Below are 15,466 nucleotides of genomic sequence, written 5' to 3'. Positions count from 1 at the left end.
CCCCGCTGCCGCCCCACCGCGTGGCGCCGGGTCATCCGTGACCTTTCCGCGCCGCTGATGTCACCTTCCGCGCACTCGGGGCGGCGCCAGGCAGAGCTCAGAGTCTGCGCCCTCGGGCCTTCTGCTCTGGAGCCATGCGCCCCCCCCCCCCCCCCGGCCTGCTCCGGGCTGCAGGGTCCAGGCGGGAGCCCGGCTGCCACTCAGAGGCTCGGGGTGTCCCTCTCCGGGTGCCCCCGTGCCCGCCAGACCCGGCCATCCCTGAGGCCAGGCCCCCGGCCGCCCGGATACGGTGGAGCAGGACAGGGACCTGGGCCGGAGCCCTGGAGCCGGGCCCGGCAGCCGGAGGGCCCTGCAGTGGGTGTGAAGCTCATGGCGCCTGTCACCCCGCCTGTCAGGGGGGCTCCGCCAACGCCCACGGCGGGGCCGGGGGCGGGGGCTCCGGGGGGGGAGAGGGGGCGGGATGAGGAGGGACCGAGCCTGACCCAGGCCTGGCCCGGACCATGGCAGCCCCGCCCAGGGCTGTCTGGGGGCAGAGCGAGTTGACAGGGTGGCACACCCAGGGGCCCGCCCCAGCTCGCCGGGGAGAAGGAGGAGTCGGAGCAGACCCCCAGGAATGCCCCTCCCCCCAAAAGCAGCAACGACCAGGCCGTCCAGTGGTTAGCGACCTGGCCTGGCTGACGGGGTGGGGACCTGGCTTAACCAAGTCACACATCATTCCCCCCGGAACCTCCCGCCGGACGCCACTCATCCCTCCCTCCCCGGCCCCAACCTGCACCCAGCGGCCTCGCCCACACCCTGTGTCACATCGCCCACCATCACCCCCACCGCGTCACTCCCGCCCTCGGCCCCTCCGGTCTGGCGCCCAGCCCCGAGGTGGGGGGGGGGCGGTCAGCGCCGGCCCAGCGCGCGGCTCCGGAATCGGCGCGGGGGCCCGGGCCGGGGGCAGGGACTGGCCATGTCACCGCCACGAGCCACACGCAGACACTCAGCGGGAAGTCACTCCGCACAAACGCAGGAATAAAGGAGACGAACCGGGTGACGCGCACGTCCGGGGTGGGGCCGCGGGGACCGGCAGGCCGGGAAGCCGGCTCCGGAGCCGGCCACGCGGGCGGGCAGGGAGGCGGGAGCCCGGGGAGGCGGGGGAGGGCGGAGGGCGGGCCCCAGGCCGGAGAGCCCCGCCGAGCCGGTGAGGGACCCGCTGCCCGGACAGAGGGCCCCGGCGGAGCGGCCACTTACCTGGGCCGGCCGCGTCACCAAACTTCCAGAGACGCCCGCTGGGGGTCCGCGTGGCTCCTGGACACAAAGGCAGAGGCAGAGGTCAGCGAGGCCCCGGGGGCGGGCTAACACCGCCCTCCTCTCCCTGGCCCTGCGGGGGCCCCGAACCGGGGAGCGGCCCTTCCAGGCCAGAGGCCGGTCCTCCCAGGTGACCCCGGACCCAGCGCCACTGCTGGCCGGCGCTGGGCAGAGCCTCCACAACCGTTTCCCACCGGACCCTCCCCTCCCCTCCCCCTTCCCCTCCCCCCTTCCCCTCCCCCCCTCCTCCCCCTTCCCCTTCCCTCCCTTTCCCCCTCCCCTCCCCCCTCCCCTCCCCTCCCCCCTCCCCCTCCTTTCCCCCCTCCCCCCTCCCTTCCCCTCCCCCCTTCTCCTTCCCTCCCCCCTTCCCCTTCCCTCCCTTCCCCCCTCCCCTCCCCTCCCCTCCCCTTCCCCTCTCTCCCCTTCCCTCCCCCCTCCCTTCCCCTCCCCCCTTCTCCTTCCCTCCCTTCCCTCCTCCCTTCCCCCCTCCCCTCCCCTCCCCCCTTCCCCTTCCCTCCCTTCCCCCCCTCCCCTCCCCTCCCCTCCCCCTTCCCCTCTCCCCTTCCCCTTCCCCTCCCCTCCCCTCCCCCCACCCCTCCCCTCCCCCCTTCCCCTCTCCCCTTCCCCTCCCCCCTCCCTTCCCCTCCCCCCTTCTCCTTCCCTCCCTTCCCTCCTCCTTCCCCCCTCCCCTCCCCTCCCCCCCCCCCCTCCCCTCCCTTCCCCCCTCCCCTCCCCTCCCCTCCCCTTCCCCTCTTCCCCTTCCCCTTCCCCCTCCCCTCCCCTCCCCCCACCCCTCCCCTCCCCCCTTCCCCTTTCCCTTCCCCTCCCCTCCCCCCTTCCCCTCCCCTCCTTCCCCCCTCCCCTCCCCCCTCCCTCCCCTCCCCCCTCCCCTTCTTCTCCCCTCCCCCTCCCTCCCCTCCCCTCTCCCCTTCCCTCCCCTCCCCCCCTCCTCCCCCTTCCCCTCCCTTCCCCCTCCCCTTTCCCTTCCCCTCCCCTCCCCTTCCCCCTCCCCTCCCCCCTCCTCTCCCCCCCTCCCCTCCCCTCCCCTTCCCCCCTCCCCTTCCCTACTCCCCTCCTCTCCCCGCTCATAGACTGAGGCGCGGGGTCTCCCGGGGGAGCAGCTTGTCGGGGCCACATGGGGCGGAGGCCGGACGAACCCCAATCCACCTCCGCCCAGATGGGGAGCTGGGCCCGCGGGAGGGAGAGGGGAGGGGGCGCCAGGGGGTTTCCCGGGGCAGGGCTGTCACAGGGGCAGCGGGGCCAGATCTGGGCCAGGCTGGAGCTGAACTCCCCCTCTCCCCCCTCGGGGGCAAGAACAGAACGTGATTCCCGCGCCCTCCCCGCGCGCGCAAACACACACACACACTCACACACACACACACACACACACCACACTCACACACACACACACACACACACACACTCACACACACACACTCACACACACACACACTCACACACACACACACACACTCACACACACACTCACACACACACTCACACACACACACTCACACACACACACACACACACACACACACACACACACGGCTGCCAGGGCGGCTCTGGGTGTCATCGGGGACTCCAGGCCGCCCTTCACCCACTGCAGGGACCGAGGGGGCCCCGGGGGCCTTTCCCACCTACAGTGAGTCAAGCTGCTCGGGGAGGGGCCCAGGCTGCAGCCCCCCTCCGACAGCCCCCCCCAGCGCCTTCCGGACAGGCTCCCGTCCCGTTCCCACGAGCACTCATCCATCCCTGCATTCATTCATCCCTCCCCGCACTCATCCCTCCCCGCACTCATTCCTCCCTCCCCGCACTCATCCCTCCATCCCCGCACTCATCCCTCCCCACACTCATCCCTCCCCGCACTCATCCCTCCCTCCCCGCATTTATTCATCCATCCCCGAACTCATCCCTCCCCGCACTCATCCCTCCCTCCCCGCATTTATTCATCCATCCCCGCACTCATCCCTCCCCGCACTCATCCCTCCATCCCCGCACTCATCCCTCCCTCCCCGCACTCATCCCTCCCCGAACTCATCCCTCCCTCCCCGCACTCATCCCTCCCGCACTCATCCCTCCCGCACTCATCCCTCCCCGCACTCATCCCTCCATCCCCGCACTCATCCCTCCCCGCACTCATCCCTCCCGCACTCATCCCTCCCCGCACTCATCCCTCCATCCCCTCACTCATCCCTCCCGCACTCATCCCTCCCGCACTCATCCCTCCCGCACTCATCCCTCCATCCCCGCACTCATCCCTCCCGCACTCATCCCTCCCGCACTCATCCCTCCATCCCCGCACTCATCCCTCCCTCCCCGCACTCATCCCTCCCCGAACTCATCCCTCCCTCCCCGCACTCATCCCTCCCCGCACTCATCCCTCCCGCACTCATCCCTCCCCGCACTCATCCCTCCATCCCCGCACTCATCCCTCCATCCCCGCACTCATCCCTCCCCGCACTCATCCCTCCATCCCCGCACTCATCCCTCCATCCCCGCACTCATCCCTCCCCGCACTCATCCCTCCATCCCCGCACTCATCCCTCCCGCACTCATCCCTCCATCCCCGCACTCATCCCTCCCTGCACTCATCCCTCCATCCCCGCACTCATCCCTCCCCGCACTCATCCCTCCCGCACTCATCCCTCCCGCACCCCCATCCCTCCATCCCCGCACTCATCCCTCCCGCACTCATGCCTCCCCGCACTCATCCCTCCATCCCCGCACTCATCCCTCCCTCCCCGCACTCATCCCTCCCCGAACTCATCCCTCCCTCCCCGCACTCATCCCTCCCGCACTCATCCCTCCATCCCCGCACTCATCCCTCCCCGCACTCATCCCTCCATCCCCGCACTCATCCCTCCCCGCACTCATCCCTCCCGCACTCATCCCTCCCCGCACTCATCCCTCCCGCACTCATCCCTCCCCGCACTCATCCCTCCCCGCACTCATCCCTCCATCCCCGCACTCATCCCTCCCTCCCCGCACTCATCCCTCCCCGAACTCATCCCTCCCTCCCCGCACTCATCCCTCCATCCCCGCACTCATCCCTCCATCCCCGCACTCATCCCTCCCCCCCACTCATCCCCCCCGCACTCATCCCTCCATCCCCGCACTCATCCCTCCCCGCACTCATCCCTCCATCCCCGCACTCATCCCTCCCGCACTCATCCCTCCATCCCCGCACTCATCCCTCCCTGCACTCATCCCTCCATCCCCGCACTCATCCCTCCCCGCACTCATCCCTCCCGCACTCATCCCTCCCGCACTCATCCCTCCATCCCCGCACTCATCCCTCCCGCACTCATCCCTCCCCGCACTCATCCCTCCATCCCCTCACTCATCCCTCCCGCACTCATCCCTCCCCGCACTCATCCCTCCATCCCCTCACTCATCCCTCCCGCACTCATCCCTCCCTCCCCGCACTCATCCCTCCCCGCACTCATCCCTCCATCCCCTCACTCATCCCTCCCGCACTCATGCCTCCCCGCACTCATCCCTCCATCCCCGCACTCATCCCTCCCCGCACTCATCCCTCCATCCCCGCACTCATTCATCGCACACACAGCCCCGGACGAGACCGACACCGACGGGGCGAGAAGGTTCCGGAGCGGCAGCGGGGCCCACCCTGGGGACGGATGCCCAGGCCTGGGGGTGCTACTGCTCACAGCCCGGCGCCGGCCGAGCGGGCGGCGTGGGCCTGAGCGGCGGCCGGAGGCGGCGGGCGTCCAGCCCCACCGTGTCCCGTCCACCTGCCACCCCCCGGCGTGGGGACCCTCGAGGGCTCACCCAACCCACTCCACACCACCAGCCTGGGGGCAGCTGTCCGGGGAGCGGGTGCCAGGCTCACAGCTGTGCCAACGCCGAGGCCGATGGAAACCGCACGGAGGACAGCCGCCCGGGCACAGCCGGGCGCCCGGGGCCGTCCCTCCGGCCGCTGCCGGCCGCTGCCCACCGGGCGCCCTGGCCTGGGCGGAGGCACGCCGGGCACCTGACCCCCACGCCTGCGCTGGGCTCCCATCTCCCCAGCCGACGGGACCGCGGTTCCCACTCTATCTACAGCTTCTTCTCCCAGGTCCCGAGCCGGCACAGGGCGGTGCGGGCACGCTCCCCGCTAACGAAGGGGGCCGGGGGGCCGAGGGCCTGCCCCCAGCACGCTGGCCTCCCCAGAGCCCGGCCAGGAGTCACACTCCCCCCCACGGGGCTGTGCGGCCTCGGCCCAGGCCCAGCGGGGCCGGGGGGGCGGGGGGGGGGGCTGCTGCAAACCCTCCAGACACCTCAGCTCAGTAGGTGCAGCCGAGTACTCATTGTCATGTGGTTTCCAATAAAACATTCGCATCACCCCAACCACCAGGCACAGTTCTACCAGAACAGCCCCCCCCAGGCACAGCCCCCAGGCTCAGCCCCCCTGCATACAGCCCCCCTGGATACAACCCCCCCAGGCACAGCCCCCCCAGGCTCAGGCCCCCTGCATACAGCCCCCCTGGATACAACCCCCCCAGGCACAGCCCCCCCAGGCTCAGCCCCCCTGCATACAGCCCCCCTGGATGAAACCCCCCCCAGGCACAGCCCCCCAGGCTCAGGCCCCCTGCATACAGCCCCCCTGGATACAACCCCCCCAGGCACAGCCCCACTGCATACAGCCCCCCTGGATACAACCCCCCCCAGGCACAGCCCCACTGCATACAGCCCCCCCCCAGGCTCAGCCCCCCTGCATACAGCCCCCCTGGATACAGCCCCCCCAGGCACAGCCCCCCTGCATACCGCCCCCCTGCATACAGCCCCCCCCAGGCACAGCCCCCCCCCAGGCTCAGGCCCCCTGCATACAGCCCCCCTGGATACAGCCCCCCCAGGCACAGCCCCCAGGCTCAGCGGACAGGCGTGGCCCGTGGCCCGGCTCCCCCTGGGTGTGTAATTCGGGGAGCCGGGCCAGGAGACAGGACCAGAGGCGTGGAGGCCTCTTCCTTCTCCCTGTCCACACGCTGTTCCTGTGGAAGCTGAGGAGTCCCGAGCTGAGAGGGCTCAGGGGGCCCAGCTAGGTGTTGTCATCGGTGTGGCCAGGCCCCGAGCCTGGGCCCACGGGGCAGCACCACTGTCAGCGCCACCCACTGCCCCACCCCCTCGGGGCTCACACAGCCCAGACCCTTAACCCGAGGAGAGGACAGAGCAGGGGTTAGCCCGTCCCTAAGGGAGATCTCACACACACTAACACACACACATTGTCACACACACACTGTCACACACATATACACATGCTCTCACACACACACACATTCTCACACACACACATACTATCACTCTCACACTCACACATACTCTCACACACACACACACACACACATACTCTCTCTCTCACACACACACACACACACTCTCGCACACACACACCATGGCTCTGCACCAACAACGATGGGCTGGACAGTGGGCAGGTCAGAGTCCCCTTTGTCCCCCGGGAGCTGTGAGGAAGAGGAAGAGGCCCCTCAAACTCCGCACAAACCCCGCTCTGCAGGAGCTGGTCCGCAGAAGCCATTCAGGACCCACTTCTCTCCGCTCCCCTGGGAGCCCTGGATGGGGCCCCCAGGACACACCCTCCCCTCCTCCCAGCGGGTTCCGCTCCCGGGAGGGTGCAGGGCTGAATCAAAGTCAAGGGCTGGGTGGGTGTGCGGAGTGAATTCCAGCCTTATCTTCAGAGGGGCCGATGGAAGATAAGCCTCCTTCTGTTCCCACTCTGCCCCTGGCCTTTGCTCCCTGTGGATGCACTGGGGGCTGTGGGGGTGCACTGGGGGCTGTGGGGGTGCATTGGGAGCTGTGGGGGTGCACTGGGGCCTGAGGGGGTGCACTGGGGGCTGTGGGGTGCACTGGGGGCTGTGGGGGTGCACTGGGGGCTGTGGGGGGGCAGTGGGGGTGCATTGGGAGCTGTGGGGGTGCACTGGGGCCTGAGGGGGTGCCCTGGGGCCTGAGGGGGTGCACTGGGGGCTGTGGGGGTGCACTGGGGAGGTGGACAGCCCCTCCTGAGATGCCCCAAGCCCGCCCCCAGGGTAGGGCACCCTTCCCCCCGCAAGGCCGGCAGTGGGCGGACTGTTCCACCCAGCGGAACCCTTGGCCGTGGGAACAGACTCCTGCAGCAAGCAGTTCCGGGCAAAGCCTGGGCCTGGAAGCCAGGGTTCCAGTCCCGCCTCCGACCCCCGACCTGCCACTCCTCTGCCAAGGGCGGGGCTGCACCCGGCCCGCCAGCCGTGAGAGGAACAGGTGCCCAACACAAATGCCACCCAGAGCGGGCCGCTGGCTGGGCAGCACCCTTGGCCTCTGTTTGGGTTCAGGTTGGGGCCGGGGTCAGGGTCAGGGTCAGGGTCAGGGCCGGGGTCAGGGCTGGGGTCAGGGTCGGGGTTGGGGGCCAGCTGCAGGGCCGGAAGCTGAGGCTGGGGCAGCACCAGGTCCTGGGCCAGAGCTGTGTGTGGAGTGACGATCGGGAGGCAAATCCGCCTCAGGCGCCTCGGGGTCCTGGGGAGGACGAGCTCTAGGCCTGAGCCTGCGTTTCCTCATCGACAAAAAGCAGTTCACGGAAATGGTTACTGAGCATCGAGCTCCGTTCCAGGAGCGGGGACCAGGGGCACCCACAGGACCAGGCCCCTCTCCTGGGGCTCTCACAGCCCTGCAGGGAGCCCGCCCACAGGGTCCCGCCCGCTTGGTGACAGGCCCCGCCCACAGGAGAGGTACCAGGCCCCGCCCACAGGGTGCCAGGCCCCGCCCATAAGGAGTTGGCAGGCCCCGCCCATAGGGGTGCCAGGCCCCGCCCACAGAAGGAAGTGCCAGGGCTCCTGCACGTGGAGAACCCCCCCCCCCAGCTGGGCTAGTCCCTCTCGTGACAGCCGTGCTGAGCGAGGTGCTGAGCGAGGTGCTGAGCGAGGTGCTGAGCGAGGTGCTGAGCGAGCACGGACAGAGCCCCCTCGTCACCAGGTGGGCCCCTGGGCGCTGGGTCCCAGGTAAAAGCTGAGCCAGTGAAGCCTGCATTTCAGACAAACAAAGGGCACGTCTAAGCGGAGGGCATCCCGTCCGGCTCTCCTGTGATCGGCGGGAGCCGGGAGGCCTCGCAGGGGCCGCAGGGAGCCGGTCCCTCCCCGTCTGCCTGGAGGTCCCCGCAGCAGGCCTGTCTTCCTGAGGCTGTGATCCCATCCGGTGACTCTGGACCTGGACTCTGGGAGTGAGACTTCCTCGGGGTCTGGGCCCCGCCCGCCAGCCAGGGAGAGGGCCAGGCCTCAGGCCGGGGGCTGGCCTCCCCCTGCCAAGGACAGCCTGGGACGTCTCCATGGCGGTAAGCAGGTGGAAAATCAGGGCAAGTGGCATTTTCTTTTCTTTTCTTTTTTTAATATATTTTTATTGGTTTCAGAGAGGAAGAAAGGGAGATGGAGAGATAGAAACATCAATGATGAGAGAATCATTGATCGGCTGCCAGCTGCCTCCTTCTCACCCTCTACTGGGGATTGAGCCCGTAGCCCAGGCATGTGCCCTCAGCCGGAATCAAACCTGGGACCCTTCAGTCCGCAGGCCGATGCTCTATCCACTGAGCCACACCGGCTAGGGCGCAAGTGGCATTTTCTGTTCCTTAAACCTCTTCACAAGACTCGCAGGAGAACTTGTGTCTGGTCGGGGCAATCCCAGGAATGCTGGGAAAGGGAGCACAAACGATGGCTGGAGGAACCCCGGGGCCAAGCAGCCCCTTCCCACAGCCGGAGCCCGGCTCCTGAACCGCAGCCCAGCAGCCCGACTCGGGTCACGGGCCTCGGCAGCAGGCAGAGGCCACGGTCAGCTGGTAAGAGGACGGTTAGGCCCACTCAGGGACAGCCGCTCCAAAGAGCCGTGCATGCTTTAACCCTGGAGTCCCCGCGGGAGGCTGGTTTCACGTGCAGAGCGACTGAAAACGGTTTCTGTGCGTCTGCCTGCTCCGGCTCTCAGGTTCCACTCCTGTCCAGGGCAGGTTTGATCCCAGCGCCCGGTGGGTGCACATGGGAGGCAACCAATCCAGGTCTCTCCCTCCTCCCCTCCCTCCCATTCTCTAAAAATCAGTGGGGCCCGGCCGGTGTGACTCAGGGCTGAGCATCAACCCATGAACCAGGAAGCATGTTCCTATCTCTCTCTCCCTCTCCTTTTCTTTCTGAAATCAGTAAAATATATATATGTGTGTATTTTTAAAAATCAATAGGGGAGCCCTAGCTAGTTTTGCTCAGCGAATAGGCCTGCGGACTGAAGGATCCCAGGTTCGATTCCTGTCAAGGGCACACACCCAGGTTGCGGGCTGGATCCCCAGAAAGGGGCGTGCAGGAGGCAACCGATCGGTGATTCACCCTCATCATTGATGTTTCTAACTCTTTCTCCCTCTTTCTTTCTGAAATCAATAAAAAATATATATTTTTAAAAAACCAACAGGGGAAAACAATATCCTCTGGGGAGGATTAACAGAAAATAAAAGGGTTGCTATGGGGACGGCAGCTCTGAAAGCGCGGCGCGGCCGCAGGTAATCCGGGGACGGTGCCTGTGGAGACACGTCCCGGCAGCGCCCGCAGCCCGTGGTGACTGTTCACTTCCTGTCCGCGTCGCTGGGCCTTCAGTCTCGGACAACACGAACAGCAAAAGCTACGCCAGAGGGGAGGGAGGGACAGGTGCGCAGGGTTCGCCGCTTCCCTCCGGAGAGAACGAGGCGGGCCTCAGCCCCGGGCCAGGAGGGCGCAGGCCGGCTGACTCACTCCGGGCGCCCCAGCGCGCAGGCGGCAGCGTGGTGATGCCGACAAGAAATCCACCCCCTTCGCCCGGTCTGCCAGGCCTCTGTCCCCACCGGCCGCCTCCCTCGCACCCTGACCCCACCCTGACATGCTGGACCCTGCGGCTGAGTCTGCCCCTCCCCGGCCCGCCCGGTGCCCCGCCCTGCAGGGTCAGGAGATAACAGGGCTTGGGTTTAACCCACTTCCCGGCGGCTCTCGGGTTTCGGCGGTCCGGCTCCCGCTGGGATCCGGTGGGAACCGGAGGCCGGGCTGGCGGGGACGTGGGTCAGAGGCCTCTGGGGGCCAAGCCCGCGGCGTCCTGCCCGCCCCGCCGCCCGCCCTCCCGGAAACCGCTCCCGGAGCCTCCGACGGCACAGCCACCGCTGCCCGGCACGCCGGCCTGGAGGGACAGGTGCCCGGCACGGCCGCCATGGCGGCCCAGGGTCCCAGCCGAAGCCTAGGTCTCGTGGCACCCTGGACCGGTGGGGGTGGGGGGACCTCTCCAGGGTCCAGAACGAGGGCAGGGCCCCCTCCCCCACCGTCCATCGGGAAAGACGGCTCCCGCCTGTCCCCTCCCCACCCCGGGCAGGAGGGCGGGGCCATATTCTCTGAGGTTGGGGGTGAGACTGAGGCCCCCCCAGCCCTCCTCGCCCCCGCCCCACCCTCGTCTGCCTGCCCTGGCTCTCAGGTTCCTGGAGCTGCCAGGGCCCCTGGGAAGCCGGGCCCACGTGGCACCAAGTGGCCACGCAGGCTCCTCTCCGGACACACAGGCGGCTGGGCCTCACCGCCTCCTCCTCGGAGCCCGGGCGGCATTCCTGCCGGGCGGAGGGCACCGAGGCCGGGCCGGGATCGTCTTACGCGGCCGCTCGGCTCCTCCTGCCGGTCCGGTCGCCGCAGCCCGCTCGCCCGGGAGAACCAGGTCAGGTTCGGCCGAACAAAGCGCCCTTGTTCCGGCTTCCGAGAGGCCACGGGGAGCAGAGCTCCGGGGAGCCGGCAGCGGAAGGAGCCTGGCCCCGGAGATAAGGCCCGCTCAGCCCAGTGCCCCCAGGCCGCTGGCTCTGCGGCCCTCCCCTCCCCTCGGCCACCAGCACCCACTCTGGCTCCCGGCTCCCGGCCGGCCCCAGCCCCCCTCCGTGCCCTGAGCCCCCGTATCCGGTCCATCTTAAGCAAACTGCCCCTGGCAAACCGGTCCGAGAGGCCGGAGCCTGAGAGGGGCGCCCCGGGGACCGTCAGGGAGAGGGGGGCTCCCTGCTGCTGCTGGGGGCCCCGGGGCACCGAGGAGGTGTCCTCCGCTGACACCCACTGCACGTGGTCGCCCCACTTCCCCCTGGACTCCCCCCGCCCCTGGCCCAGCTGGGACCCACGCTGGTGGCTGGCTCTCACTCAGGCGCGGGGCCAGAGGCTGGCACTGGGCTCAGAACCCCCTGGGAAGTGCAGAGGGGCAGGTGGCTGGTCTGGGGGTGCCTCCCTGCTCTGCACCTGGCTACGGGGGGGGGGGGGCAGAAAGCAGCTCAGCCAGCTCTCCCAGGATTGGGGGGCCTGGGGTCCACAAGGCCATGACCCTGGGCATGAGCCCGCGGGCATGAGAACACAGAGGCAGCGGAAGGGACTGGGAGGGGGGGGGCGGAGAAGAGGAAGAACCCTGCTTCCGCTGGCGGGTGTTGGGGGGCAGCTCCCCCGAAGTCCCTCTTCCTTCCCCTCAGTCTGCTCCGGAGCGCCTGGGGGAGGAGGGAGAGGGACACCTTCCCAGGTGCAGCCTCCAGCCGGGCCCTGGGCCCGGGGCGGGGGAGGGGGAGGGGGGGCGGTCACCACAGCACAGAGCTCTGTAACCTTAGGCAGCCAGGAACCTGAGAGCCACAAGCAATCTCAGAACAGCCTGGCCGGGTGGCTCAATGGTTGAGCGTCGACCTATGAACCAGGAGGTCACACAGTTGGATTCCCCGTCTGGGCACAGGCCTGGGTTGTGGGCTCCACCCCCATTGTGGGGTGTGCAGGAGGCAGCCAGTCCATGGTTCTCTCTCATCCCTGATGATTCTCTCTCTCCCCCCTCTCCCTTCCTCTCTGCCATCAGTAACATACATGCACACGCGGGCCAATCCCGTGTCCCCATTTCTGGGGCTCAGGCCTGGGGTCAGTGGGAGTCAGGGGTCCAGCACCGACAGCGACACACGCCGGACTCAGGACACCCGGAACCGGAGGGGTCCAGCCTGCAGCCCCCCACGGCGAAGGGCTGGGGGAGAAGCCAGGGCCCCACTCCTGCCCCCGACCAGCAGGGGTGGGGGTGCAGGAAGGGCTGCCCCTGGCCCCGCACCCTGGCCACTTCGGGCCGAGGGTGAGGGTGCAGAGGCCCTTCTAAGCGTTTTGTGTGTGAATTCATTTAATGCTCGCACCAAATCAGCCACAAATGAGCCGCGGAAAGTGCCCTGCGGGCAGCCAGGAGCTGCGGCCTCTGTCCGCGGGCCGTGGGACGGCAGGGAAGGCGTCCAGGAAGCCGGGCCAATCGGCGCTCCGGCAGAGCCTCCCAGCACCCCCTGCGGTCCACGGCCCGTCCGGCCTCCGGGGGCTGTGTCTGCTTTTTGTGCACCCTCACCCGGACACTCTCCCGCTGGTTTCGGGAGAGAGCGGCAGGGAGGGGGAGAGGCAGAGAGACACCTCGCTTGTGTGGCTCCTGCACCCGCCTCACCCAGCCCCAGGGAACCTGCAGCCCAGGCCCATGCCCCCAATGGGAACTGAACCGAGACCCTCCAGGCCGAGGGCCAACGCTCTATCCACTGAGCCACACCGGCTGGGGCAGGGCTTCCCTTTGTGGCGCCCGAAAAGACCCTTTTTATCCTCCCCCACTCAGCATGCCCCCCGCCTCACGGCCCAGGTCCATCCGCCGGCCTCTGAGCCTCCCATCCGGCCCAGCTCCTCCTCGGGCATCTGCAGCCCGGGCCCCCCTCGGGGAGGGTGTGAGGGCCGCCCGGTGTCTGCTCTGCAGCGAGGCTGCGCCAGCCCTGGGGCGCCTGCCGTCCCGGGCGCGTCCGGTGAGCGTGCACAGGCCCAGGCCCTGGGACCCCAAACTGGTATTCTTAACGCTCCCCTCCTTTCAGAGTCCGCGGGCCGAGCCCGCTCCGGAGGACGGTGACTGTGCCGCTCGGTCTGGAGCCCGAACAGGTCCCGGCAGGAGCCCGCCAGCCCAGGCGCCAGCAGAGGCCCTGGGGTTCCCGCCTGGGTGCTTGTAGGGATCGATCTGACGGTGACACCGTGTCCGGCATTGGACGGCCCCGCAGAGAACGGAGCAGCTCAGACGGAGGGTGCTCGGCCACCCGCTCCGGCCCGCCCTGCGCCCTGGCCCCCTGCCAGCCCGCCCCCCCCCCGCCCTGCGCCCTGGCCCCCTGCCAGGAGCCCCCACTGGCCGGCTCCCAGCCCGCCCCCCCCCCGCCTGTGGGTAAACACTGGGGCCGGGAGCTGCCCGTCAAGAGGTGGCCCTGCTCACCCCATAAACGCCCGGTCCAGCCGCCGAGAAAGCTCACTTTTTCCTTCCGCCCCGGGGGAGGGGTGCAGAGGGGAAGGTGGAGCCCGCGTCCCAGGCCTATGACCTGGGGGGCGATGGCCCCGCTGTCCAGCAGGGGGTGAAGCGTGGGGAGCCACGGGCAAGAAGGGGCCGCCCGGCGGCAATGCCACAACCATCTCAGGTGTCCGGGGCACGCCGGGGAGGGAGGGCAGCACCGGGGAGGGGAGGGAGGGCAGCACCGGGGGGGGGGGGAGGCAGGCGCCAAACCCCAGCCCCCGCCACCTGGAAGCCCCCCCCTCGCACCAGTGCGCCCCGGGCTGGGACAGAGCTGTGTTCAGGGCGGTCTGAGGGCCACGCTGTCGGCGATGGGGCGAAGGTTGAAATGTGAAGCCACTGGCCCAGGGTATTTTAGGGGCGCCCTGAGGACCCCGCTCGGGGACCAGGCACTCCCAGGGCCCGTCCTCCTGTCAGTAAGTTAATCCACGGTCCCGGCAGGAACCGCCGCCCGCACAGCTGGAGGGGGGGCGTGGCGTCTGCAGGGCACGTGGGGGGGGTGTTTATTATTTGTCCACTGAGCGGACACAGGACCCGCCTGGCCCCTCAGAGGAAAGCCACACAGAGAAGACGAAGAGAGAGCCCTGATGGGTTGCTCAGTGGTTAGAGCATCAGTGCTCGGACCCAAGCGTCTCGGGTTCGACTCCCGGCCAAGGGCGGCACCGGGTGGCAGGTGCCAGGGGGGTCAGGGGGCCCAGTAGGAGCCCTGCAACCAACCCAGGTGTCTCTGACGTCAGTGCTTCTGTCCCCCGCCCTCCGGTCCCCGTGCCTAGAAGTCAATGCGGAGACACCCTGGGGTGGGGTCAGGACCCTGAGGCGCCTGTGCCTGCCCTGAGGGGGGCCTGGCTGCGGGCGGATCTCCGAGAAGTGGGGGGGGGGCGGCCTGAGCGGTTAGGGGAGCCCGCAGGCCCCACCTTCAGACCCACCGCCCAGAGGGACCGGGTGCCAACCCAGGTGCTGTGGGCACGGTCCCCGTTTGGGGAGAGGAACTGACTAGAAGGATGCAGCCCCAAACTCCAGAGGAGGCTGACCCCGACAGTCCTCCCTCAGCCACCCCTACACACACGCACACACACTTACACCACACGCGCGCACACACCACACACCACATACACACCACACACACATGCACACATGCATACACATACATGCACATACATGCACACACCGCACATATATACACATACATACATGCACACAACACGCGCGCGCGGTGCAGGGGCCACAGCGGGCAGTGACTGGTGACAGCAACAGGGACCCAAGGCCAAGGCCAGAGGGCGCCCCCGCCCCCGCCCCGCGCTGGGGAGACCCGGAGCGCTCACCCAGTGCGGGGGGAGCGGTCACCCCGACGGGCAGGCTGCGTCCCTGGCCGGCGCCTAAGGTCCCGGAGGGGAGATCGGACCCCCGCACCCCGCACCCCGCACCCCCGCACCCCGCACCCCGCACCCCGGACCGCGCGCCCGCAGGTGGCGGGTCCCCTCCCGCCGCACCTGAGAACCTCCTCATGGCTCCTCCGGGTGCGCAGCCCTGGCTCCCAGGCCGGTCCCAGCGGCTCCCGGCGCGATCCCCGCGGCCCGGGGGCGGGACGGAGGAGGGGGCGGCCCCGACCGACCGCCCCTTCCCGCCCGCCCCGCCCGCCCCGCCCCGCCCGCCCCGCCCCGCGGAGGTGCCCGCCCCGCCCCGCCCCGCCCCGCCGCCCGCTGCGCCCGCCCCGCCCCCCGCCCCTGGCCCCGCGCCCTGCGCGTCCAGGCGGAGGTGCCCGGACCTGAAGGGCCGGGCCACGTCCATCCTGGGGCCGGGGGCGCCGCTGCCGCCCCCTTTGGAGGCCGGGGCGGAGCGGGCACAGCCCGGGGGGCACAGCCCG

At 69.2% G+C, this 15,466-nt stretch overlaps 1 protein-coding gene across 1 annotated transcript in view; it reads right to left on the bottom strand.

Moving 5' to 3' along the window:
• Positions 1-15,123, bottom strand: part of SEPTIN9 (septin 9) — a 106,560-nt gene extending 91,437 nt beyond the window's left edge. Inside the window, exons 1-2 of the mRNA XM_045572147.1 lie at positions 15,093-15,123; positions 1,237-1,293 (exon numbers count right to left, since the gene is read on the bottom strand). Of these exons, the coding sequence (XP_045428103.1) occupies positions 1,237-1,293; positions 15,093-15,108 (73 nt within the window). The 5' untranslated portion in view covers positions 15,109-15,123. The remainder of the gene's footprint in view (positions 1-1,236; positions 1,294-15,092) is intronic.
• Positions 15,124-15,466: the final 343 nt, after the last annotated feature.

Source organism: Pipistrellus kuhlii, unplaced genomic scaffold (assembly GCF_014108245.1).
Source record: "Pipistrellus kuhlii isolate mPipKuh1 unplaced genomic scaffold, mPipKuh1.p scaffold_m20_p_44, whole genome shotgun sequence".
In the NCBI taxonomy this organism is placed as follows: domain Eukaryota; kingdom Metazoa; phylum Chordata; class Mammalia; order Chiroptera; family Vespertilionidae; genus Pipistrellus; species Pipistrellus kuhlii.
This window is presented reverse-complemented; position numbering and strand designations above follow the sequence as displayed.